The sequence below is a fragment of the Biomphalaria glabrata genome, chromosome 18 (assembly GCF_947242115.1).
Source record: "Biomphalaria glabrata chromosome 18, xgBioGlab47.1, whole genome shotgun sequence".
Classification (NCBI taxonomy): Eukaryota; Metazoa; Mollusca; class Gastropoda; family Planorbidae; genus Biomphalaria; species Biomphalaria glabrata.
In genome coordinates, this window is record NC_074728.1 from 22,051,514 (window position 1) to 22,077,060 (window position 25,547).

The following is a 25,547-nucleotide window of genomic DNA, read 5'->3' on the forward strand; positions in this document are numbered from 1 at the left end:
AAATATAAATGAGCAAAATGAATAATTCTATCGGAACGAAGAAAAAAATTATGGAGAGAAAAAGTGAAGATGTATCTAATGGTCCTCGAGTGCTTCTATCAAAAGTGTCTTCCATCTTTAATGGGCATACGCTGGCAAGTTATCTTGAAGAAAAAAAAACGTGTCCTGTTGGAGGCTGCTGTGGAGTGTAGAAGCACTAATTACTAATTGACAGCTGAGATGCGTCCAACTACAATCCCGTTTTGGGGAATGATTGCATGTCAAAGGCGATCTTGCAAACGAGTTTAATAGTTGATGTCTTAACAGAGGTGCCCCAAGGAAGCACAAGAAAGATCAACTCAGGCACCATCAACATAGAGGAAATCAGTATGCAGCAGATGACATCTGAAAGAGACACCTGAAGAGCTCTCACACATTGGAGACCAAACTGTGAGCTGGCGCATCCATTTATATTTTATATTGCTTATAGGCTAGTGACAGGTAGACCTATAAGATTTCCACTTCCGCCTATTGTTATACTATATGAGTTAGTGCTACCGTGTTACTGCTGTTTAAGCCGCTGCAGTAGTCTTATTGTGTTACTGCTGTTTAAGCCGCTGTAGTAGTCTTATTGTAATACTGCTGTTTAAGCCGCTGCAGTAGTTTTATTGTGTTACTGCTGTTTAAGTCGCTGCAGTAGTTTTATTGTGTTACTGCTGTTTAAGTCGCTGCAGTAGTTTTATTGTGTTACTGCTGTTTAAGTCGCTGCAGTAGTTTTATTGTGTTACTGCTGTTTAAGCCGCTGCAGTAGTTTTATTGTGTTACTGCTGTTTAAGCCGCTGCAGTAGTTTTATTGTGTTACTGCTGTTTAAGTCGCTGCAGTAGTTTTATTGTGTTACTGCTGTTTAAGACGCTGCAGTAGTTTTATTGTGTTACTGCTGTTTAAGACGCTGCAGTAGTTTTATTGTGTTACTGCTATTTAAGTCGCTGCAGTAGTTTTATTGTGTTACTGCTGTTTAAGGCGCTGCAGTAGTCTTAGTGTGTTACTGCTTTTTAAGTCGCTGCAGTAGTCTTAGTGTGTTACTGCTGTTTAAGTCGCTGCAGTAGTTTTATTGTGTTACTGCTGTTTAAGGCGCTGCAGTAGTCTTAGTGTGTTACTGCTGTTTAAGTCGCTGCAGTAGTTTTATTGTGTTACTGCTGTTTAAGGCGCTGCAGTAGTCTTAGTGTGTTACTGCTGTTTAAGTCGCTGCAGTAGTTTTATTGTGTTACTGCTGTTTAAGCCGCTGCAGTAGTTTTATTGTGTTACTGCTGTTTAAGTCGCTGCAGTAGTTTTATTGTGTTACTGCTGTTTAAGTCGCTGCAGTAGTTTTATTGTGTTACTGCTGTTTAAGACGCTGCAGTAGTTTTATTGTGTTACTGCTGTTTAAGACGCTGCAGTAGTTTTATTGTGTTACTGCTATTTAAGTCGCTGCAGTAGTTTTATTGTGTTACTGCTGTTTAAGGCGCTGCAGTAGTCTTAGTGTGTTACTGCTTTTTAAGTCGCTGCAGTAGTCTTAGTGTGTTACTGCTGTTTAAGTCACTGCAGTAGTTTTATTGTGTTACTGCTGTTTAAGGCGCTGCAGTAGTCTTAGTGTGTTACTGCTGTTTAAGTCGCTGCAGTAGTTTTATTGTGTTACTGCTGTTTAAGGCGCTGCAGTAGTCTTAGTGTGTTACTGCTGTTTAAGTCGCTGCAGTAGTTTTATTGTGTTACTGCTGTTTAAGTCGCTGCAGTAGTTTTATTGTGTTACTGCTGTTTAAGGCGCTGCAGTAGTCTTAGTGTGTTACTGCTTTTTAAGTCGCTGCAGTAGTCTTAGTGTGTTACTGCTGTTTAAGTCGCTGCAGTAGTTTTATTGTGTTACTGCTGTTTAAGGCGCTGCAGTAGTCTTAGTGTGTTACTGCTATTTAAGTCGCTGCAGTAGTTTTATTGTGTTACTGCTGTTTAAGTCGCTGCAGTAGTTTTATTGTGTTACTGCTGTTTAAGGCGCTGCAGTAGTCTTAGTGTGTTACTGCTTTTTAAGTCGCTGCAGTAGTCTTAGTGTGTTACTGCTGTTTAAGTCGCTGCAGTAGTTTTATTGTGTTACTGCTGTTTAAGGCGCTGCAGTAGTCTTAGTGTGTTACTGCTGTTTAAGTCGCTGCAGTAGTTTTATTGTGTTACTGCTGTTTAAGGCGCTGCAGTAGTCTTAGTGTGTTACTGCTATTTAAGACGCTGTAGTAGTCTTAGTGTGTTACTGCTGTTTAAGCCGCTGCAGTAGTCTTAGTGTGTTACTGCTATTTAAGACGCTTTAAAGTGTGTTACTGCTGCGATAGTGTCGCATTTAGATACAGATTTAGTTATTGTTAATATGTTAGTATCAGTGCTCTTTTTGTGTGACGGTACCTGTTACCGGCACTTTTTTCAATTTGGGGAAAAATTATTAAGTTTCTTGTATTTTAATATTTATTATTAAATTATTAGTACTTAAAAGTTAGGATATCCATCACTGAGTACTGGAACCTATTTTTTTTTTAAAAAAAGAAAAAAAAAGCACTGGCTAGCAGGGCCGGTCCTAGCAATTGCGGGGCCCTATGCGAAACTGATTGCGCGGGGCCTAGTCTGTGTGGGAATAAGGATAATAAGTGAAAATTAAGATTTTGTATAAGAAAAAAAATTCGACTTTACTAAGTTAAAAATTGCGATCTGTACTTTAGGAACCTTGTAACCAATGGCATATTTATATGCTAGTGACTATAAAAGTAAATAAAGTATTCTAACTTCCGATTAAGGTATAAATTCGCCCGATTATTACATGAAAGCTGACAATGCCTTTTTTCCTTTTATCACACAGAGGATTGGCGTTTTCCGAAAATTAATGACACCCACAAATGACAACTTTGTCTATTTTTCTGGAAATTTTAAAGAGTTTTCAGGAGATTTTAATAAATTCAGGAGATTTCCAGGAGTTTTTCGTATATATTTTGCAGTTTAAGAATTACACTCTGAATTAGCGCGGGGCCTATGAAAGCGCGGGGCCCACTGCGACCGCATAGGCTGCAGTGGCCTAAGACCGGCCCTGCTGGCTAGTATTATTGATGTGGGGGGTACACTTAGTCGTTCTGAGCTAGTTTGCTTGATTGTTGTCATGTGTAGTCTTATTATAGAACTAGTAACATTTTGGTTTATGGTTTATTTGCTTATGTTAGTTGTCAAATTTGGCACTTTGCTTTATTCTTGTTGATTATATATATATATATATATATAAGTATTTTTTTGTTGTATAAATTAAATTTGTTTTTTTAAACTCTTTATTAGTTTAGTTTATATCAGCCGTTAGTTTATTGTGTTGTCTGGTTGTCGAGGTGACACAAGCCTCTTGGTCACAGAAAGATGTGCAAAGACAAGACTCACCTACTAGCATTACCAGCTCACTATTTTTTCAGTTTTTCATCCTTATGGACTGTGTTGGCCCATTGCCAAGGTCAGAACGAGGGAACCAGTACCTTCTTAGCATAATGTGCAAGACTACGCCCTATCCAGAGGCAGTACCATTGAGAAACATCAAGGCAACAACCATTGTGACAGCATTGTCAAAATTTATCACAACGTTCGTGTTGCCAAAGGTTATACAGACCGATCAAGGCAGCAATTTTATGTCAGACATCTTCCAACAGGCACTCCGCCAGATGGGAATTGAACACTCGGTTTCAACGGCATATCATCCTGAAAGCCAGGGTGCCATCGAACGCTTTCACCAAACACTTAAAAACATGGTGATACCGTACGCTGAGACTGAGACAAACACTTGGGATGAAAACATTAACTTCTTACTGTTTGCTCAACAGGGTTCAGTCCATTTGTACTTGTGTTTGGACACACAGTACGAAGTCCATTGAATGTAATCAACGAAAACTGGATACCAACTCGGGAGGAAACAAAAGACTTGAGGGTGTATGTTAGAAATCTAAAGGACAAACTGTTTAGAATTAATGACTTTGCTTATGGCAATCTTAGAAAAAGGCCAAAATAAATCTATTTATGACAAGAAGTCCAAAACTAAGTGTCACCGCGTTATTTTGGATATTATGAATGTCACTGTGGTTATGTTTGATGCTGTGATACCATTGTCGGTTTATCAATGTAGGCGTGGTTGTGACATTGGGTTCCGGTTATAAATCAAAGAATAATGAAATGACGCTGGATATAGCAGACACAAATAAGTTTAATATAACATCACATGGTGAATACGATATACAATTCGACCCAGGAATGGTCAGTATTAATCCAACAGAAATATCACCAATATAACAACTTAGTAACTATTTTATAACCAACTACTTTAAACATCTAACTCTACTGCTTATATCTTAAGTGACTCTATCAAGTGCTTGCTACCAGATCTCTATGTTGACTGACTGCCTTTAACTCTCTGGTTCACTTAAGGTCAAAAGTGTTCACCTTTGTGCAACATGAGTTGTGAATAATATTCATAATATAGAAATAGGGTTTCTACTCTATGGCACCAACTTTGAGGTGGTGACACTAAGACAGTTTAAAATAGGTGACAAAGTGTTCACGGAAACGACAAGGGAAGGTGATGCCCTTCAGAAAAGGCATGATGGGCCATACGAGGTAGTGGGCAAGGAAAGTGATGTCAACTACATGTCCCAGGGAAGAGAAAAGGAAAAATTCGTTGTCACATAAAAAGGTTAAAGAAGTTTCATGAAAGATCCTCAGATCAGGCAACTGTATTAGCTATTATAAAGAGTTCAGTCCCCAAGGGAAAAAGAGAACCAGGTATATGCTGATAACATTCTTGACAAAGAAATCCCTACAATTAAGATTAAAAATTCTGAAGCCCTGTCTAAGTTGTCAGAAAAATTTGAACATCTTAGTCAGCGAGAAAGGTAATTTTATCCAATTATACCCGCAGTTGTTTTCTGATGTGCCAAAGCAGAAAAACTTAGTGGTACATGAAGTTAATGTAGGGGATGCAACTACTGTGAAGCAACACCCCTTGCTAAATCTCAATTCTTCTGAGATAAACTATATGCTGGAAAATAACATTATAGAAAGAAGTAAAAGCCCATGGAGCTCACCATGCGTGTTGGTATCTAAACCTGATGGTACATATAAATTCTGTACCGAATATAGAAAGGTTAATCTAGTGACCAAAGCAGATGCATTTTCAATTCCCCGCATTGTTGACTTAATCGATCGAGTTGGACAGGCCACCTATATAACAAAAATCGATCACTTGTCAGGGTATTGGCAATTTCCTTTATCAGAGGAGGCGAAACAAATTTATTTCTGGCGTTTTGCACTTCTGACGGCCTATATCAGTACAAAGTCTTGCCTTTTGGTATGAAAAACGCTCCAGCTACTTTCCAGAGGTTGATGAACAAAGTTATTGCCGACATTCCAAACTGTTCGGCCTATCTTGATGATTTAGTCATATACCATGATGACTTTGATACTCATCTGGCTTGTCTAAGGACTTTATTTCAAAAGCTGAAGAACTCTAATCTTACTATTAATCTCAACAAATGCAATTTCTGTAGAGCAGAAATACTATATTTAGGCTACATTGTGGGTAATGGGAAAGTTAAACCTATTCAGGCTAAAGTGGAAGCCATTCAAGAGTACCCTGTACCTAAATCTTTAAAGGAAGTCAGAAGGTTTTTGAGTAAGACAGGATACTATCGTAAGCTTTACAGTAATTATTCAGTTATAGCTGTCCCAATAACTGACCTCCTAAAACGTAAAATTAAATTTCAGTGGAACACTTCTGCTCAAAGAGCTTTTGAAGAACTGAATTGGGTTCTTAGTACAGCCCCAGTTTTAAAAGCAGTTAACCACTCTAACCCTCTCATTTTGCATGTTGATGCATGCGACTCTGGGGTGGGTGCGTTCTTAACCCAAACAGATGAACACCCAATATCATTCTTTTCCGAAACATTTAAGTCGCATCAGATGCATTATAGCGTGGTAGAAAAAGAAGCACTGGGTCTTGTTTTGACAGCTTCGTTTCAGCTACTATATAAATAGTAATTTCTATCCTGTAACTGTATACACAGATCATAACCCCCTAACTTTCATTAACCAAATGAGGGGGAAGAATCAACGGATCCTGAGATGGAGTTTGACTCTCCAACCGTTTGATTCAAATATTGTACATGTAAAAGGGAAAGATAATGTAGTTGCTGACGCTCTGTCAAGAGTGTAGATAACATTATACATTAGAAGACAATCAGACTACTGATACTTTTGTATCTTTTGTATTTTCCTCTCCTTTGGATTAGAAGTGTTGTATAGACAAAGGATAATAATATAAAGCTGTTGTAATTTTTGCTATTGAAAAAAAAAATACTGTTTTCTTTGTAATCAAGTTGAATGCCTTGTGCATCATATAATTTCCCCACAAGAGCATTTTTAAGGGGGCAGGTTTGACAAGAGGGACAATAAGCGTAGCTGCTTTTTTTTTTCAATAAGAGTTAGTCCCCTTTAATACTTTACTTAGGTTCCTGTTAACTGCTTACAATTGCTTAAGTCTAGTGCAGTAGTTTTCAACCTCCTTCCTCCTACCGCCCCCTTTTCGTATTTTTTCTTTAAAAAAATCCGTCAGCGCCCCCTTTGAGAAATCAAACACTTATAAAGAAGCGTGATAAGTCAAATTTAAACCTAATGTCATATATTTATTAATTTGTATGCTGTCAATAACACTTATCCCGCATGGGAGACGACCTCACGCCAAAGGCCATCTTCTTTGGCGAGCTTAGAGGAGGACGCAGTCACAGAGGTGCCCCCGTAAGCGATATAAAGATCCACTCAGGAGCCATTTCGCCTTCGCTGGCATAGAGGAAAGTACCTGGCAGCATTCTCTGGCAGCAGATGGCTTCTAAGAGAGACAGTTGAAGAGCTCTCACGAAAGCTGCGGAACAAACATTTGAGATTCAAAGAAAAGCCATTATTGAAGACAGGTGCAGAAGACGGAAAGAAAACTTTAATAGACCGCCAACAGACAACGGCTTTGTCTGCAGGAAATTCGGGAATATATGCAGGTCGCAAGTGGGTTTGCGTAGTTATGTGAAACACCGCATTCAGCCGTAATCCTTGGAACTGAAGGCAAAAACAGCCAATATTATCATTATACAAAAATTATGTCAAATAATTTGCAGTAATTACACTGTGACAAGAGGGACAATTAGGGTGGCTACCTTTATTTTTTTTATTAGAGTTAGTTCCCTTTATTACTTGATTTAAGTCCCTGTTAACTGTTTACAATTGCCACTCTCTCTCTCTCTCTTGAGTCTTTCAACTGACCAGTGGGGGCTGGGGACTTGACATCTTTGAGGGTCCCTGCATTTTGCGTAATATTTAATTTAATTAATTAAAAAACACTCATTTGGTGCCCCCGTTCAAGTAGAGTCCCGGGTTTTTTTTTTTTAATTCTCTCCCCTCTCTCCCACCCTAGCTACGCCACTGTGTGCCTCCTATGTTTACATTCTTTTTACTGAAGACAAAATTTTGTAAATCTATTTTTTCCTGCAACTCAATTTGAACGTCAGTAAAATATGTTTAATAATTGTCATTTGTCTTTTATATTTTTTTTTTTATATTTTAGAAGCGAATCGTAATTTCATCGTAGAGCATTGTAATGTGAATTGCATAGATATCGGTGTCCTTAGGCAGTAATTCATTTGTCAACAAACAAGTTACGTGAGATTGTAAAACTCTTTAAAAAATAGATTTAATATCTTGATAAAAGAAAAAAAATATATATATAATCAATGAAAGTACATTTCTTTCCTAGAAGTCGGAGGTTGGTTTCATTCATTTGCGTTAGATGCCTACCATGTAAAACAATTTTTAGCCTGCTTAAAGTCATCGCCAACTGCTGAATCTTCCTGTTTCTATTTTTTAAAAATGTATTTCAAAATCCAGCTAACTTCAGTTTACAACTAGAGTCTAACCTCTTTTAATCATTTGTTTCACAAACCTGTTGAAACATGACATCATTTTCGGCATGGGTTTGTGTTTTATCTAACTCACAATGTGAATGGTGAATAGATGTGTTCTTTATTCTATAGTACTTATGAAGTCACTGTAGCGTCCAACCTCTGATGGTTTCCTACATGTTGTCATAAGCTACATAACTAGACAATTTTGAAGTAATATTTCATCACTAACAGAAAAAAAGTTTTTTAGTGTAACTTATATTTTAAAAAAATAATTAATTTTAGTTTTAATCACTTTTCAAACAATATCATAAGACTTTTTTAAAAGTCTATGCATTTTTTTAAGAGGCCACTAAAATATATCCAACTTTGCCTTTTTTTGTTTTTAATATTGTTTTAATAGTAGATTTGTTTTAATGTTTATGAATATTTCTTAAATTATTTCTGGATATTGCTATATGTTCGTGAAGCCGACTTGATTTCATAACATCATCTGAAAATGCTGTCATTTAAAGTAGAACATACTTTTTTATCTAGTGGCAATTCCCTAAAACTCGTAGCAATATCCTATTACATACTAGTGAGTTTTCGAAACATCGCTTTACCAATGTTTTTTGTTTAAAAAAAGGTTAAATTATTCTATTTCAATGTTAGCTTTAACGTTGTTTTTTTTAAAATAGACATTTACATATTAATATATTAACATATGTAGATAAAATAAACTATAATCTAAAAGGCGAATTACCTACTTTGTTTATCAAATCTAAAAAGGTTTATGCGCGCAATATCAAAGGACACTAGAAACCCTCCAATTACAGCAAAAGAGCAAGAATTTTAAAATAAAAAATGAGATTTCTAAACTCAGTTTCTAACGCTGTTTCTGTTCTTAATTTAGAAGCAAGCTAACTATAATTTGACTTTATTTAGTTTGCCAGCTTTAATTGTGAGGAATTTTTAAATTTATTTTGTTTCAGTGCACCTTTGGTTTCTTCATTCCGCCTTTATGCGCAGCGCTCTATTTTGTGCCTCCCTCCTGTATAATAAATAATTTTGGTGGGCAATCTTATCTTATCTTATAAAATACAGACTTAATTCAAAAAGAGGATGATTGCGTCCTACTTGTCATGCATCTAGTCACGCATGTTGACCAATGACTTAGATTCTGCCAAGTCACTGGTTTTCCTGGCTAGCTCAGGCAGCCCATTCCATGCTCTAATAGCACTAGGGAAGAAGGAGTATTTGTACAAATTTGTCCTAGCGTATGGGACATTTCTAAACTCAGTTTCCAACGCTGTTTCTGTTCTTAATTTAGAAGCAAGCTAACTATAATTTGACTTTATTTAGTTTGCCAGCTTTAATTGTGAGGAATTTTTAAATTTATTTTGTTTCAGTGCACCTTTAGTTTCTTCATTCCGCCTTTATGCGCAGCGCTCTATTTTGTGCCCAGCGCCTCATAAAATCTCGGAAATACCCCCCAGGGGGCGAAAGCGCCCCCGTCTATATTACTCCGTCTAGTAAAAAAAAGTTCGACGCAAATACCTTTTAAATAAAAAGTTTGAAACTTTTGTATTGTGAAACAAAAGTGATAAGTTTTATTTATTGACTGCCTGCCAGCGAACATGCATGCCGTAGATGACAGTATTACACCAAGTACCGCAAACAACTTCGAATCCTTCTGTAGTTACTTTGGTCGAGTAGAAATAGTACCTGGAGTTGAAATCTCCATTGACATCAAAACTTGTTAGGCTGAGAGTGACGGATGGTGCCTTGGCATATGTTGTGTTGAAACGTACACGGTGTCTACTTTCTCGATTTGGAAAACATGTTGGATCTGGTGGAGCGGGAGTATATGTGACGGCAATCCCACAGGAAACAGTCCCTTCTTGTACATTCGGTCTCAGCATGTTGAGTTCAGCATTCGCTGCGGACATTTTATTAGAGATGGAGCTCAGCTGAGAGTTTGTTTCTTCTAGCTGAGATGCCAGGGTGGCCGAGAAGTCAAATAAGTCTTTAAATGTAGCTTTTTCTATCGAGACTTGTACCGTTGACTGGTATAGTGAGTCCACCCCTACTGCGTTACGGGCATGGATGAAACACGTATACTGACCAGACAAGTCTTCTGTTGGCCTTGTCCATGTTACATTAAGATAAGGGAAACTTCCAGGAGAGATGCTTCCAACCACGGAGAAACTTTTAGAATGAAGTTTGACGTCCCCTTTGTTTTCTGTTGGAATTTTAGCAATTACAGTACTTGAACCTAAAAGAAAAATTCTAGAATTATTTTAATAATGAAAACTCAAACATAAAAAAAAATATACATTTTTAGTACATGTATTAATCGACCTATTGTCATTGTATGCGTGAGTAATGTTCCTTAATCTATCTGCAGTTGACAACCATAATTGCGTGACTTTTAGCGTCATAAGAAACATCTGAAAACAAATACTAACCTATTTAACATATTAGTCAATAAGTTGTTTACTGTGAGGATAATCACAACACAGAAGATTTATAATAGTGCTAAGCTAGAGATATTGTACACTGTTTTCACTTATATGATTACCTTTTAAGATGTAAATCAAGTCCGTAGTATATCCCTGATAATCCTAAAAGTAAAAGAGGGAAGTTGTTGAACAGGTAGATTTGAAATAAATATCACTTATGCTGTACATATTAATATTCATTTTTATCATAAAATCTATAATGTAAAGGAGAAAGTAAGGCGTTTGTATTTATGTATGTATGTATGTATGAATGCATGTATGTATGTATGTATGCATGTATGTATGTATGTGAACAGTATGTGTGTATGTATGTATGCATTTTTGTATGTGTATGTATGTATGCATGTATGTATGTATGTGTGTATGTATGTATGTAAGTAGGCCCTATATGTATGTATGTATGTGAGTATATGCATGTATCTATGTACGTATAGGAATCAAAACGTTTGATTAATCTTGATAAAACTTGGCATAAATCGTCCTTAGATCATGGCGGAGATCGTTAGTTTGTTTAATGTCCCACCCACAACCGAAAGGTCTAAAACTAAAAAAAACTCCTAAATGTATCTCAATTAAAGGACGAAACTTGTTTTAACATATCGGGTAAATCCGTTTTCACAGTATTTATTTTAGAATATAAATAAATAAATAAATAAATAAATATATATATATATATATATATATATATAGGCCTATATATATATATATATATATATATATATATATATATATATATATATATATATATATATATATATATATATATATATAGGCCTATGTATAAATGGGAAACATTCGCCATGTTAGACTTAGATCTACATCCAATCAACAAGATCAGTAATATCCTAAATAAGGCCGCAGGCCATATCCGGCTAGTATTTTTATGTACTACATATATCCTAATATTTATAAAATACATTGAAAGTTATTTACTAATTAACATGTAAAGGAGGCTACCTGTAAAGAGCAACTCAAATCAAATGGCTTCACTAGCTCTTTACCAACTTCTGGCCTCGCTATAAATGATACACGAGCTCCTGAAAACAGATGATGAAAAAAAATATTATCGAACCGGATTGTTTTACATCTGCTAAGCACTATACTCAAATTTTACAAAGCCCACTCTATCCGTCTGTCCGTCTGTCTGGTACAATTTTTGTACACTGTATTTCTCCCGCATCCAATTTCGGATCATGCTGAAATTTCGCGAAATTATTTCTTTTACCTGACAAAAATAGCCAATTAGCTAATTAATTATAGGTGATTAATTATTTTGTTTGGTATCCAACAAGGGAAAAAATATAATTTACAGATGTAGCTGTATAAGTTGAATTAGTCCCCTTTATACTTTGTGTGTGAATTAGGTAGTCGCTTAACAATATATAGCTAGGAAACCTTCGATTTTCATAAGCACTTTGCTGGCACAGTGGTTAGTGTATTGGCTTGAGGAGGCTTGAGCTTTCGGGTTGAAATTCATGTCGAACAACTATTTTTTTTTATATAAAAAGCTGTCACGGTAACCTTTACATAGATACCCCCTTATTCTCTCTTTTTTCCTAAGTAGTCAAGGCAAGTGAAAGGATCATAGATCATCGAGAAAGCTAAAAGCATGAAATTGGTCAAAAACAATAGATAAACATATTTATAAATGCACAGATATATTATTGTTAAGTCTAGATCTTTAACAAATTGGATGACATGACTGATCCACACTAATTAATACAACTACACTTAATATTAGCTTTGTTTTTTGTTTTTTTAAAGTATTTGTATTTTTTGTTTGTTTATCTTGTTAACCCATGGAAAGTATGACCTAGGCCAAACGTTTAAAGTTAATTTAATATGGAGAGATTATTGTATTGTCAATCATCGTCTATTAGTAATACTAATCAGAACTAAGCGAGGGGGTCCCTTTCAACATGCCACTTTAAAAAAAAAAAATTGACAAAATCTATAATAGTCTGTACATTCTTTGGTTAGACCTATTTTGTTTTCCCAAACTTTAAAAAGGAAAATGGTACTAATCTAAGGGAGGCAACTCAAGTAAGGTGATAGATAATGAATGTTATTACATGTGATTAAAGACGTGAGGCCAGTAATAGATAATAAGGCTTGTCTTCGAGTCCGAAGATTAATCAGGAATGCAGTTATTTCCCCATGGCTACGTAGCCCAGCGGGGCTTATGAAAGTGCGGCCGCATTAGCTTGCAGTGGCCTAAGTTCAGCCCTGAGTATATTCTTATGTTATTACATTTATTACATTCAATTTTGATCTTCCATGTTATTACTGCACTATGGACAAACCAATGATACAATAAACTCAGGATACTCTCTTGACTCTGGTTCTCTACTAAAACACTTTAAATACAAATCAACAAACTCTGGCTTCATTGGAAACACCCTATACAGATTTAGTGTTTCTGGTTGGAAGGGTTAACACCGGACAGACAGTAATGACAGCTACCCTGTGGTGCAAAAGTGGATAAACATTTTTATCATGGAAACCTTTTTTTTGGGGGAATGGGGGTCGGAGAGTGGGTGGTTGAGAAGACAGGACTTATTTCAAGGGCGGATAAAATGTGGTAGCCTTGTTTGTTTCATATTGTGAAGGAGAATATTTTATTTTTGGTTTATTATATTATTTATTATATCTATATTTTTCGCTTACATTAGCTCAATATAATAAAAGTTTCCTTCCCCGTACAGACCTTGCGATCTATAGGGCAGACGATGTTAAGGTCATCCGTTTCTTTGGCCAAGGTTAACGAGGGTGTCATGTGGCCAGTGCAACGAACAATGCCTTTACTTTCCCTAACTAAATTCATGAACCCTTTAGAGTTTGGTGGACTCAGGGGCGCACCATAAACCCAAAACTCAAACTCGTAGTCTTCACCGAGATCAGAACCCAGGACACCAGGTTCAGAAGCCAAGCGCTTAACCACTTAGCCAAGTAAAGCCCGACCTAATTCGATTTGGGGGCGATTTTAAATTCCGACACGCGCGTTACAGAAACAAAATGAAATTGACCTAAAACTATTTGAATAGAAACCCGTGGATCTAGTACTTACATTAATTAATGGGATATTTCACCTTTATCTTTTTTAAAATACGCACCAGAAAGTGGCTTCATTTCTCTACTTAAAAAATGAACAACAATGTAGCGATTCATGTTCTTCTTTCTTTATTGGTAAATATTCCCTGGATTCTCAAATCTCTAGGCGCTGTTTAACACTCTTTTTATTCGCTGTTCAAATCAAGAATGTCGTCATAGTTGTTGTATAAGGTCGTTTATATATTCATCTTTTTTTTTTTTTTGTAAAGACCTGGTTTGATAATATTGTTAGACAAGACTAGTTGTCAAAAATCATCATTTAAGATACATAAGGAATAAAATTACAAAGAAAGCTAGATGAACATCTTCAAGTAATAAGTCTGCCTTTCTCTTCATTTTAAGCTAAAAATATATATTTATTCAGACCAATTTTTTTTTTTTAGTTTTAAACACACACACGCACAAAAAAAATAAAAGTTTATTTAAAAAATGCGCCCATAAGAAATCGAACCACGTACATTTGGCTTTAAAAAGCAAACATTCGGCGTACATACCACAGGAACAATGAAAATACTGCAAATTAAGGTGATATATACTTACTTTGAATTAAATTTTTTTGAAAATAGAAATCTACAAAATCTTTCTATACTATTTTACAAAATATTACTTCAATATTTCTTCAAAATGCTGAAATTAAAAAAAAATATTGAACATTAGATTTCATTTAAAACAGTTTAGTAAAAGAAAAGATGTTTTATGTAGTTGACCATAAAATTGAAAAAAACTAGTAATTTTCATATAAATTAAAATAGATGAAGATGTATATCTTCTCTATAAAATTTATGAAGAACTTCAACATTCGTTTAACATACATATGTATAATTTTGAATGTACCGCTATTCTTCACTATTTAGTTCACGTGGATAGGGTGCACCTATTTCGATTTTATTTGTAATTAGTTTTTATTAGAGATCCTAACGCCTAAGTACAAAAACAGCCAAAGTAGCACAAACATATTAGCAGCTCTCTAATTAGGAAAGCAAACGGGATACGTGCCCTGCCCAGCGTAACTGTCGCACCATAAGAAGTCCCTCTATACAAGTGATACCCAACCTAATTCAATCTGCGGGCCATTTTAAAACCCATCACTAGTGTCGGGGGCCACATGATGGAAAAGATACATAAGACTTAATGAAATTGACCTGAAACTGTTTTTATTTCAAACCCGAGGATCTAGTACTTACATTGAAGTATTGGGAAAGTTGAAGTTTCTCTTTACACTTCAAAAAATGGCCTAAGTTCTGTTTATATTTTCTTCTTCTTGTTTTTTAGAAACAACCCCAGACTTTCTTTATAAAAATAAACATGTTGGCTAGCAATGGTATTATGTTCTACAATAAAGTAAAAATCTGTTCACTTTTCCTAATAGATTCTATAGTCCTATTTCATGAACGAACAAATGTTAAATGCCTTGGTAGTAATCCAATAGAAGGAAATACAAGAGCCCTAAAGTAGGTAAAGATAGGCCTACATTTTGAAATTATTTTTTTTTTGGGAGGGGGGGAGGGGCGATTTTCTATATTTTGTGCCGACTTTTTGGCGGGTCGGATGAAAACACATGACGGGCCGGATCTGGCCCGCGGTCAGTATTTATGGCATCACTGACTTAGCCAAACGCCTCCTAATATAATATGCAATATAATACGATTGTAGTTATTAAAAGATCTCATGAGTTTACATTTTTTTTTTAATATAATTTAGCACAGAACGCCTTCAAACTTTCCCAAAATCGTTTTATTTAGTTTCCAACAATGTAATAGAAAAGATTAATTTTTTAAAAAGTTACCTGAGCCTAAGGTTACCAGGACTTCTAGGCTGAGTAGAGCCCTTGAAAGCTGAACGCATCTTGTCATCTCCAAGAATCCCTGTGTTATGTCAAGTGGATTAGCTTTGAACTTGACAAAATTCAAAATAGAATACTTTCCATTTAAACTACTAGACAGTTGACAATATTAGAAATGTTGAATATTTTTTGTATTAACAAATGTCCATATTCAATAGAGACATATTTATAGACATATATTAGTAATAGCAAACCTTTGATAAGTTAATGAACAAACATGTTTACCCCCCCCCCTCGGGTCCCCCCCCCCCCCGAAAAATAAAGAGTAATGTTAGTCGGCCACCAAGCCATGAATCGAAGTGTTAGCATCATGAGATTGCTAATTATTTTTCGAACATATGCTAATTGCATACGACTATCAATACTCACTTCCTTGATCCTTCCTAAATTGATTTTCGGTGACTATAATGGCGGCTGTCCAATTTTGTGTTTGTAAGCTTTAAAACACTGGTACATGTTATGACTTTTTTTTTTCTTTGTTGACAAAATATCAACTCACTCTGTCTGTTTGTCTGTCTGGTAAAACGTTTGATCGTTTCGTTTTTTTTCTCCCACTTCATACACAGAGAGTTTCAATCTCAAAGTGTAATGTTATTATAAACTACTGCTCCATCTGTTGTTGAACCACTGTTATGTCGTTGAGAGATAGCATAATGATTAGTCAGAGAAGAACCAAAGAAAAAACAGTGTCATCACGCCATGTTTACTTTTAATACAAAGTTTATACATAAATAAATAACGAACATTGCTATAGGATTTATAACTTAACTAGCAGAAATGACTCGCAGCCTGAGGGCCTTAATTAGTGTATCACTGATCTAGCGCCATAGCCTACAAAATCCCAATCTTGCCCGAGATTCGAACACAGGACACTGTCGCCTTACGCCCTTGGAGCCGTATCGGTAACTATCGTAGGGAGTTGATGTTCATTAGGGTGCCGAGATGGAGTGTGCGTGTGGAAGGTGTGTTATTGGTGTGCTATACATTGCTTGTTGTATTGGACCATGTATAATACTAGTTATCGAACCCGCATTCATCTGTCATGTCATGTTACATTATTTATTCATTAAATTGTTGCATTTAACTCCTTGTTATTTAACTGATATAAAGTTAACTCATCATTACTATCAATATTGTTCATGTTGAACAATTTGTTGTTCAGTTGAGCGACATGTATTCGATGTTCAGTAAGGCATAGTTTTAAATTGCCATTACTCTTTGCATTGGGTTATAGTGTCGAGGTGGGGGAGCCTACGAGTTCAAGTCTACCCCTAAATCAACAAGCTGGAAAAACCCACCATGACAGACACTAGGCTCAGAAGCCAAGAGCTTAAACACTCAGCCACCGCACCACCTGCAATGAAAATGGCGATGTCCAAAATAATTGAAAATGACATTGGTAAAGATGACAATGGTGAAGATGACAATGGTGAAGATGACAATGGTAAAAATGACAATGGTGAAGATGACAATGGTAAAGATGACAATGTTGAAGATGACAATGGTAAAGATTACAATGGTAAAAATGACAATGGTGAAGATGACAATGGTAAAAATGACAATGGTGAAGATGACAATGGTGAAGATGACAATGGTAAAAATGACAATGGTGAAGATGACAATGGTAAAAATGACAATGGTGAAGATGACAATGGTAAAAATGACAATGGTGAAGATGACAATGGTAAAAATGACAATGGTAAAAATGACAATGGTGAAGATGACAATGGTAAAAATGACAATGGTGAAGATGACAATGGTAAAAATGACAATGGTGAAGATGACAATGGTAAAAATGATAATGGTAAAAATGACAATGTTAAAAATGACAATGGTGAAGATGACAATGGTAAAAATGACAATGGTGAAGATGATAATGGTGAAGATGACAATGGTAAAAATGACAATGGTGAAGATGACAATGGTGAAGATGACAATGGTAAAAATGACAATGGTGAAGATGACAATGGTAAAAATGACAATGGTGAAGATGACAATGGTAAAAATGACAATGGTAAAAATGACAATGGTGAAGATGACAATGGTAAAAATGACAATGGTAAAAATGACAATGGTGAAGATGACAATGGTGAAGATGACAATGGTAAAAATGACAACGGTGAAGATGACAATGGTAAAAATGACAATGGTAAAAATGACAATGGTAAAAATGACAACGGTGAAGATGACAATGGTGAAGATGACAATGGTGAAGATGACAATGGTAAAAATGACAATGGTAAAAATGACAATGGTAAAAATGACAAAGGTGAAGATGACAATAATAAAAGTGGATATTCTTGGAGTATTGACATTTTTCACTCAAGATCTTATCTCAGAAGCTTAACCTTTTCTTTTAGAGACCACTAATTATAAAATTACATCGTAGTTAAGTAATTCTCTCTCTCTCTCTCTCTCTCTCTCTCTCTCTCATAAGCTCTAAAAAAAGGCATTACGTTTAAATTTTTGACACATACAATGTATCTGAAACAATAAAGATGAATTGTTACTTATTGATGAATTGTTGTTTATTGATGAATTGTTACTTATTGATGAATTGTTACTTATTGATGAATTGTTACTTATTGATGAATTGTTACTTATTGATGAATTGTTACTTATTGATGAATTGTTACTTATTGAATGAAAACTAGTCAAAAGATTCTAATTGTTTATCGCTATCCAACTAACGGTCATGAAATCAATGTAAGTGTCACACCAAGTGTGGCATACAATCTCAAACCCTTCAGTGCTGACGTTTCTTTTGAAATAGTAAAACCTCGTGTGGAAGTCTTTACTGAGCCCCATGGAGACAAGAGAAAGCTTGATGGATGGTGTACGCTCATAAGGCTTACTGAAACGGACGTAGTGTGAGCTTTGGCGAGTCGGTAAACAATGTTTTTCGTCATCAGGACTCGGAGTGTGCTTAAAAGTGTTGGAATTAGGACACTGGACGGCCCCTTCTTGCACATTAGGTCGAAGTTTGTTTATTTCAGCTTTAGCGGCGGTCATCTCGTTTCCTAACTTGACCATCTGGCGATTCTGCCGCTTCAGTCTGGAGTCAAGACTAGCGATAAGAGAACCTTTCTCCTCGAGCAAGGCTGCTTGTTTTAAAGAGAACTCTAGCAAGTCTTGGAACGTGGCATTCTTGACTGTCACGTTTAGCGGAGACTGGTATAAAGAGTCGATGCCCATTGCGTTCCGTGCGTGGATGAAGCAGACGTATTGGCCCGAGTTATCTCCCGTGGGTCTCTTCCAGGTTATTTTTAGAAAAGGAGTTTTTGGTGGAAAGATGTTGCTTTCTATCACAACGTTACTCGTGGAGTTGAGATTTTTGCCTTTTTTGATTTCTTGTGAAATTTTGGCAATAACAGTACTCCCATCTAAAAAAAACAAAAAAAAAAAAAAAAAAACAATTTAAAGCAAAGCAAATAGATGATTGTTTAAGCATAAGCGTTTACAAAGCTTTCTAATAAGGGAAAGAATTACACAGGTCTATGGTTTGAATGACCAAACATTGCCCGATGAATGTGCTAATGTGCTAATCACACCGGATACGCCCGTCGATTTAACCCTGGCTTTTTATATTTTTTTTTTTTAAATATCGGAACATCCCTTTTTTTTTTAGCTTTCAACACTCGGGCCACATTATAAAGATTCCCTAACATACGTTTTAGCCCGTGAATTAATGCATCTCTTACAATGAAATGAAACAGCCAGCTCTCTTTCCTTCTCTCTCTCTCTCTCTCTCTCTCTCTCTCTGGAACCCCCATTTTCCTTTCTTTTCAACCTGCGTATCGTAATAGACTTTTCACGCGCACACACACATAGGATTCAAGTCCGTGAACTCTAGTATCACTTTTACTTATCCACTTCCTTCCCCGTCTCTCTCGCCAACATTACAAAACTAGTCCTATGTGAAATGTCGGATTTGTCTTCTGCTTCTCAATTCAATATTTAATAAAACCTGTGTTGCTTTTCAACCACAGCCCCCTCTCTCTCTCTCTCTCTCTCTCGCTCTCTCTCTCTCGCTCTCTCTCTCTTACACACACACTTTCACACATTCTGGCACTTTTTTATTACAATGACAGCCCTTAGCCTTTTTAACATCCTCCGAGTGATCAACCGTTCACCACACAGCTTCTCCACACGCTGCCTTCGAAGGATCTTGAAAATAACATGGAAAGAAAGTGTTTGTAATACTGAGATCCTCGCGAGAACGGGCCTTTCCGGCATCTTGACAGTCCTCAGGCAACGCCGCCTGCGCTGGCTCGGACACGTTCGCCGGACGGAGAACAATCGCATCCCGAAAATCACTCTGTACGGGCAACTCGCGTCTGGCTCAAGAAAAACTGGTCGCCCCCACCTCCGTTACATGGATGTGATAAACAGGATTTAAAATCTGTGAACATTGATACTGACAGTTGGGAAGACATAGCCTTAGACCGCACTAGTTGGAGAGAGACGGTGACCAAGAAAGCTATGGACAGCGAGAAAATATGGCCTCAGCTCTTAAAGAGAAGCGTTCCATACGGTAAATGGCCGGCTCCTCTACCACCAAAGCGAAAGTCACCTTAACCTGCGATATATGTGTACGGGGGCGTCGCTCCAATAGGGATCCACAGCCATATGAAAAAGTGTTCGAGATGAGCCATAGTCGTTATACGACTGAAGCAGGCCAATATATATATATATCTCACCTTACTTAGTTTTACTTTTTGTTTTATTTGCATCCTTTAGACATAAGGCTAGCATTGTACGGTATTCCGCAAACATAGGCTATCAGTTTCAGGCCTGGAGGAAAAAATGCGTTTTTTTTCTCGAAGGCTACACACGACTGCGCTATTCCTGTTCCACACTCTCCATGTATTTGTGTTTTCTCTCTTCTAAATATAAGGAACTATCAATTTAGTTTTGTATTACACGCAATCGTTTCTTTCATTCTTTTTGAATTGTCAATATAGGTCAGTGCTACATTGTAGCGTTGCTTGCGTTCTCTGGAAAACTATAAAGGCACATCCCTCGTCCCATATGCTAGGACAAATTTGTACAAACACTCCTTCTTTCCCTAGTGATATTAGATCATGGAATGGGTTGCTTGAGCCAGCCAGGAAAACCAGTGACTTGGCAGAATTTAAGTCATTGGTTAATATGCATGACTAAATGCATGACGCGTAGGACGTAATCATCTTCTTTTTTGAAGTAACGTCTGTATTATATAAGATAAGAAAAAAAAAAAGATCAATGAAAAAGACACTTGCTCTTTCTTTTTTATGCTATTACGATATTTGATTTGTACCCCATCTAAAAGGAAGGAAATAACTTAAGGTATATTAAAAATGAGTAGACCTACAGAAAAAGAAAAATCGGCTTTTTTATCATTTCAATTTATGCTTTATATATAGACTGCAGCCTTTTGGGGGAGATACCGAAATAAAATACAAAGGTTTCATAGAAAATTTGCAGTAGTTCATGAACTGAGGTGTTCAGGTTGCGACTTTGTAAAAATAACTTTTTAGCAAAGCGCCTAGGAGGTGTATGAAATTTCATTCGAATCCGTACGGCAGTTCAAGATATCTTTTGATTAATAAGTCAGTCAGTCGGCCAGTGATAGTTTACAAATAGTTTACAAATAGTTTACAAATATAATATAGATTGTTAAAGCACTACTCATTTGTATTGTGGCAGACACGTTTTAAGTGTGTGTCTTGTGGATGTTTGAACTTTACGCGTCGGATTAGGAAAAGCAGAATAGAAATAAATGAAAAAAATAAAGGGGAAGGTAAAATGTCAAAATAATGTGCACATTTTGTTAACCTTTAAAATGTACACATTTTGATTACCTTTTAAAATGTAAATCAAGTTAGGAATGGTCCCGTTAAGTTCCTGAAAAGAAAAATTGATAATATTATCATATTAACATTTTAGTAAGCCCCTCTGTTATTATTATTATTATTAATCATTATATGAAAAACGAACTAATATTCCTTCTCGGGCACTGCCAGGGTCGAGTTTCGTTAGAGAGAAACAAAATGCATTACAGTCCCTTTATCAGTTTCTACTGAAGAGTTTTCTGGTGATGTGGCAGGTCTGCAGCAGTACCGCCCTCTGACAGGCAACGAGAATCTTCTTAGGGATGTTAATGGTCTTCAAGGTATCTGTGAGGTCAGTTGTCATTATCCCCTCGGTTGATATTAAAATGGGGTATATTGTTAAATTAGTCAACTTCCATAAAAGTTTGATCTCAAAGCTTAGGTTCCCATGTTTTCTTCTTATTTTCGGTTTTCCTTATATTATGGGATAGTGGTACGGCGATTATTATCATTATTATTAGTATAATTATTATTAGTATTGCTTTTGTATCCCTTGTCTTTCGTGATCCTATAATAGGATTGGTGCGCTCTGGCCCAATCTATCTAGACCACATATGAGAAAGTGTGAGTATTTTCTCGTTTTAGCTCTCACTAAACACAATATCGAATTAATTATAAAAAAAATTCTAGTCTACAATGGGATTCAAACTTGAGTCCCCTCATCGTAGCCAATCATTGTAGCCAATCACTCAACCACAAATCCATTTACGAATAGAATAAAACAGAAAAAAGCTAAACATGTTTCAAGGTAAAAAAAATCACAAAAAAAACAACAACAAACTAATAGACCTCATTTCGTAATTAAAATTCAAACTCATAGTTTGGATGATAAAACGTTGGTTTCCGAACACAGGGGATCTCTGGATCGAGAAACGCTGGTATTTTACATTATGACATTAATATGGCGCCCCTAAGTCCACCCAACTCTAATGAGTAACAAACATTAGTTTTGGAAAAGTAAAGCGGTTGGTCGTTGTGCTGGTCACGTGACACTCTCGTTAACCGTAGAAACATCTTCCCTATAGATCGAAGGGTCTGAAAGTGGTAGCTTCAATTCTTCCGTTTGAAATGTATTGGAGCTCATTTTGATACCTGGAATGAACAAGTCAGTTCTAGAGGTCTGATCAGCTCTTTCACGTCCTCAGAGTTGGCAACAAATGAGATTCTAGCTCCTGTAGAGAACAAATAAACAAAAAGTTCAGAATTGTCTAGTCTGTGTTTATTTTCATTACTTTAAAACATTTAAACGAAATTTTGGTGTACATTCACTATCCAGACTACAACCAAAAAAAAAAATAAAAAGGTCGAAACAAATAAAAAGGTCGAAACAAATAAAAAGGTCGAAATAAATAAAAAGGTCGAAATAAATAAAAGGTCGAAATAAATAAAAAGGTCGAAATAAATAAAAAGGTCGAAACAAATAAAAAGGTCGAAACAAATAAAAAGGTCGAAATAAATAAAAAAAGGTCGAAACAAATAAATAGGTCGAAATAAATAAAAAGGTCGAAACAAATAAATAGGTCAAAATAAATAAAAAGGTCGAAATAAATAAAAAGGTCGAAACAAATAAAAAGGTCGAAATAAATAAAAAGGTCGAAACAAATAAAAAGGTCGAAATAAATAAAAAGGTCGAAACAAATAAAAAGGTCGAAATAAATAAAAAAGGTCGAAACAAATAAATAGGTCGAAATAAATAAAAAGGTCGAAACAAATAAATAGGTCGAAATAAATAAAAAGGTCGAAACAAATAAATAGGTCGAAATAAATAAAAAGGTCGAAATAAATAAAAAGGTCGAAATAAATAAAAAGGTCGAAACAAATAAAAAGGTCGAAACAAATAAATAGGTCGAAATAATTAAAAAGGTCGAAATAAATAAATAGGTCGAAATAAATAAAAAGGTCAAAAAAATAAAAGTTCGAAATAAGTTAACGGAAATTTCGAATGGGCCAGCTAGGTCAGCATCAGGGTTGGTTATAGCCCGAGTGTCGTAGGCAGGTTATCACTATCCAATAATAATAATAATGAGGTCTTCGATTCCGAAGATTAAAGATGAGTGCATTTTTTTAAAATAACTATTCAGACCCAGCATCGACTTTAATATTTTCCCACATCTAATGCAGGCAAAGCAATTGTCCGCTGGCGGTCTATTTAAGTTTTCTTTCCGTCTTCTGCGTCTGTCATCAATAATGGCTTTTTTTTTTTTTGAGTCTCAAATGTTTGTCTCGCAGCCTTTGTGAAAGCTCTCCAACTGCCTCTTTCAGAGGCCATCTGCTGTCAGCTACTTTCATCTAGGCCAGTGCGCCTGAGTTGATCTTAATAGCGCTTACGGGGTTGGGGGGGGGGGGCATCTCTGTTACGCCGTCCTACTTTGAGCTCGCTAAAGAAGATCGCCTTTGGCATGCAGTCATCTCCCATGCGGGATAATGAAACAACCCCCCCCCCCCCCAACGAAATGTGATTTATTTAATCTTAACTTGGGATGCTTCTCAAACAATTAGTGACATAACATTGAAAAAAGTCCATAAGGGAACCGGAGCTTCGCCGTGCGTACCCTTTTACTCCATGACCCTATCTGGACCGGAAGCTGTTGACCCAAAATCTTATCTGAAGGCTCCACATTATCTTTGACAATTAATGCAGTGCGTCGTACCATATCTGGTTCTGGTTTCGCTACCTGTTGCTTGCCTTATTTAACTAGCAGACGTTTCTACGCCACGTTGAAGCCGAGGGCGTTCGAATCCTCGGGAGTGATTTAATTTATTACCCACGTATCTAGGTCAACTGAAGTCCACATCAAAGGCAAGTTTCCTAGCATAACGGAGGAACTTAACCAATGCGCTTCAGGATTTCCTCCAGTACGCTAAGTACTCTTGAACTTGGCTTGGCTTGGCTACCTATGAAGTGGGCTCGAGGTTCGACATCCGACTTGAGCTGAGTTGTGTTTACTGAGCGCCTAGATGCAGCACGGAAAACCTTCTCCCAGATACCTCCTACTCCCGCACTAGTCCACAAATGAGATTGGACCATAGCGCTCTGAGCATGAAGGTAGCGCTACATAAAAGCTATAATAATAATAATTATTATTAAATGAAGATAATTACACCCTAGCTCAAACCTCATACAGGTTGAAGCAAGATACCATGGGAGGGGAGGAGGGGAAGTTCAAACTCGGGATTGTCAAGTTATTAGTCTAAAGTTATGACTAGACGGACAGGCAGCAACTAAGTAACTAATTTATTGTTATTGTATGTTTAGGTTTGGAAAAAATACTTACCCAAGCTGATAGCTATTATAAAACTAAATTTTAAGAACGCTAATTGCGATGTGCTTCTCATTTCTACACAAAAATTGAATGAATTAACCTTAATTTATGTTCATGTCAGACTTTATCCTTAGACGAGAATTTAGTTTATATGTCAATAATAAAATTCCTCTTTTCTAAACATGTAAATAAAATTTACAGTATTATGTACATGCTAACATATCACACACGAATGAAATAGCTACTGATGTGTAGAAGTCTATTAGTGTGGCAGATATTTACACTTCTGCTTAGTATATAAAGAAAACAATGTAGGAAGGTCAAATTGACTTTTTAAAATTGTTTGGTTCGTGTTGACCTGGAAAGGCGCTGTCTAGTCAATGTCAAGGTTATGTCACTCGTGTCTCTGCATGCTAACACATTGCTGTGGAAATGATGTCAGAGAAAATAGTACATAAACTATACATGCGTATTTGGGCGGCTCCTGCGGTAAACTTAAGATCATACACTGAGATAGTTGCCTGGTCGTGTGATGCGCTTCGGAACGATGTTCCCACGGTTCCGAGTTCGAGTCACGCCCTGCAGCTATCCCCCCCCCCCCTCCTACAGTTTCCAGGAGGTCTGGGCTATGACGTAATAATCTTATTTCTGAATGAAAGTTCAAAAGGAATAAAACAAAAATATAATGGAACTAGTCGACCCGCGGCGTAGCATTGGCCACTATTTAGTGACGAGTGAACACTTCCTGAAAGACAGTTGTCAAAATGGGGTGGGTTTGGGCAGACAACTGTGTGCGCATGCCTGGAGAGCGAAAAAGGCGAGGGTGCGGGCGGGGTGGGGTCGGGAGGAGGGTCAGAGAGTTGGCGTGTGTGCGTGGTGTCCGGCATGGTTGGGCGACGTAGGCAATTATATATACACGGAAGACTACTTGTTCTCCCCATCCCCTCTTTTTCTACGACTCGAAGTGAATGAGACGTTTAGATTCAGAGACTTCCTTCAACTC

The 25,547-nt window shown here is 36.5% G+C and overlaps 2 protein-coding genes across 2 annotated transcripts; both read right to left on the reverse strand.

Annotated features, from left to right (window-relative positions):
* Positions 1 to 9,518: 9,518 nt before the first annotated feature.
* LOC106050392 (uncharacterized) lies at positions 9,519 to 15,626 on the reverse strand. The gene is made up of 4 exons (XM_013205351.2): positions 15,352 to 15,626; positions 11,412 to 11,491; positions 10,514 to 10,556; positions 9,519 to 10,207 (listed from the first exon to the last, which is right to left on the reverse strand). Exons 1-4 carry the CDS (start codon positions 15,416 to 15,418, stop codon positions 9,543 to 9,545), a joined length of 855 nt encoding a protein of 284 aa, XP_013060805.2. The 5' UTR covers positions 15,419 to 15,626; the 3' UTR covers positions 9,519 to 9,542.
* Positions 15,627 to 17,905: 2,279 nt separating this feature from the next.
* Positions 17,906 to 24,838, reverse strand: LOC106050393 (uncharacterized). The gene is made up of 4 exons (XM_013205352.2): positions 24,557 to 24,838; positions 22,374 to 22,453; positions 21,252 to 21,294; positions 17,906 to 18,791 (listed from the first exon to the last, which is right to left on the reverse strand). Exons 1-4 carry the CDS (start codon positions 24,615 to 24,617, stop codon positions 18,073 to 18,075), a joined length of 903 nt encoding a protein of 300 aa, XP_013060806.2. The 5' UTR covers positions 24,618 to 24,838; the 3' UTR covers positions 17,906 to 18,072.
* Between the last annotated feature and the right edge of the window lie 709 nt (positions 24,839 to 25,547).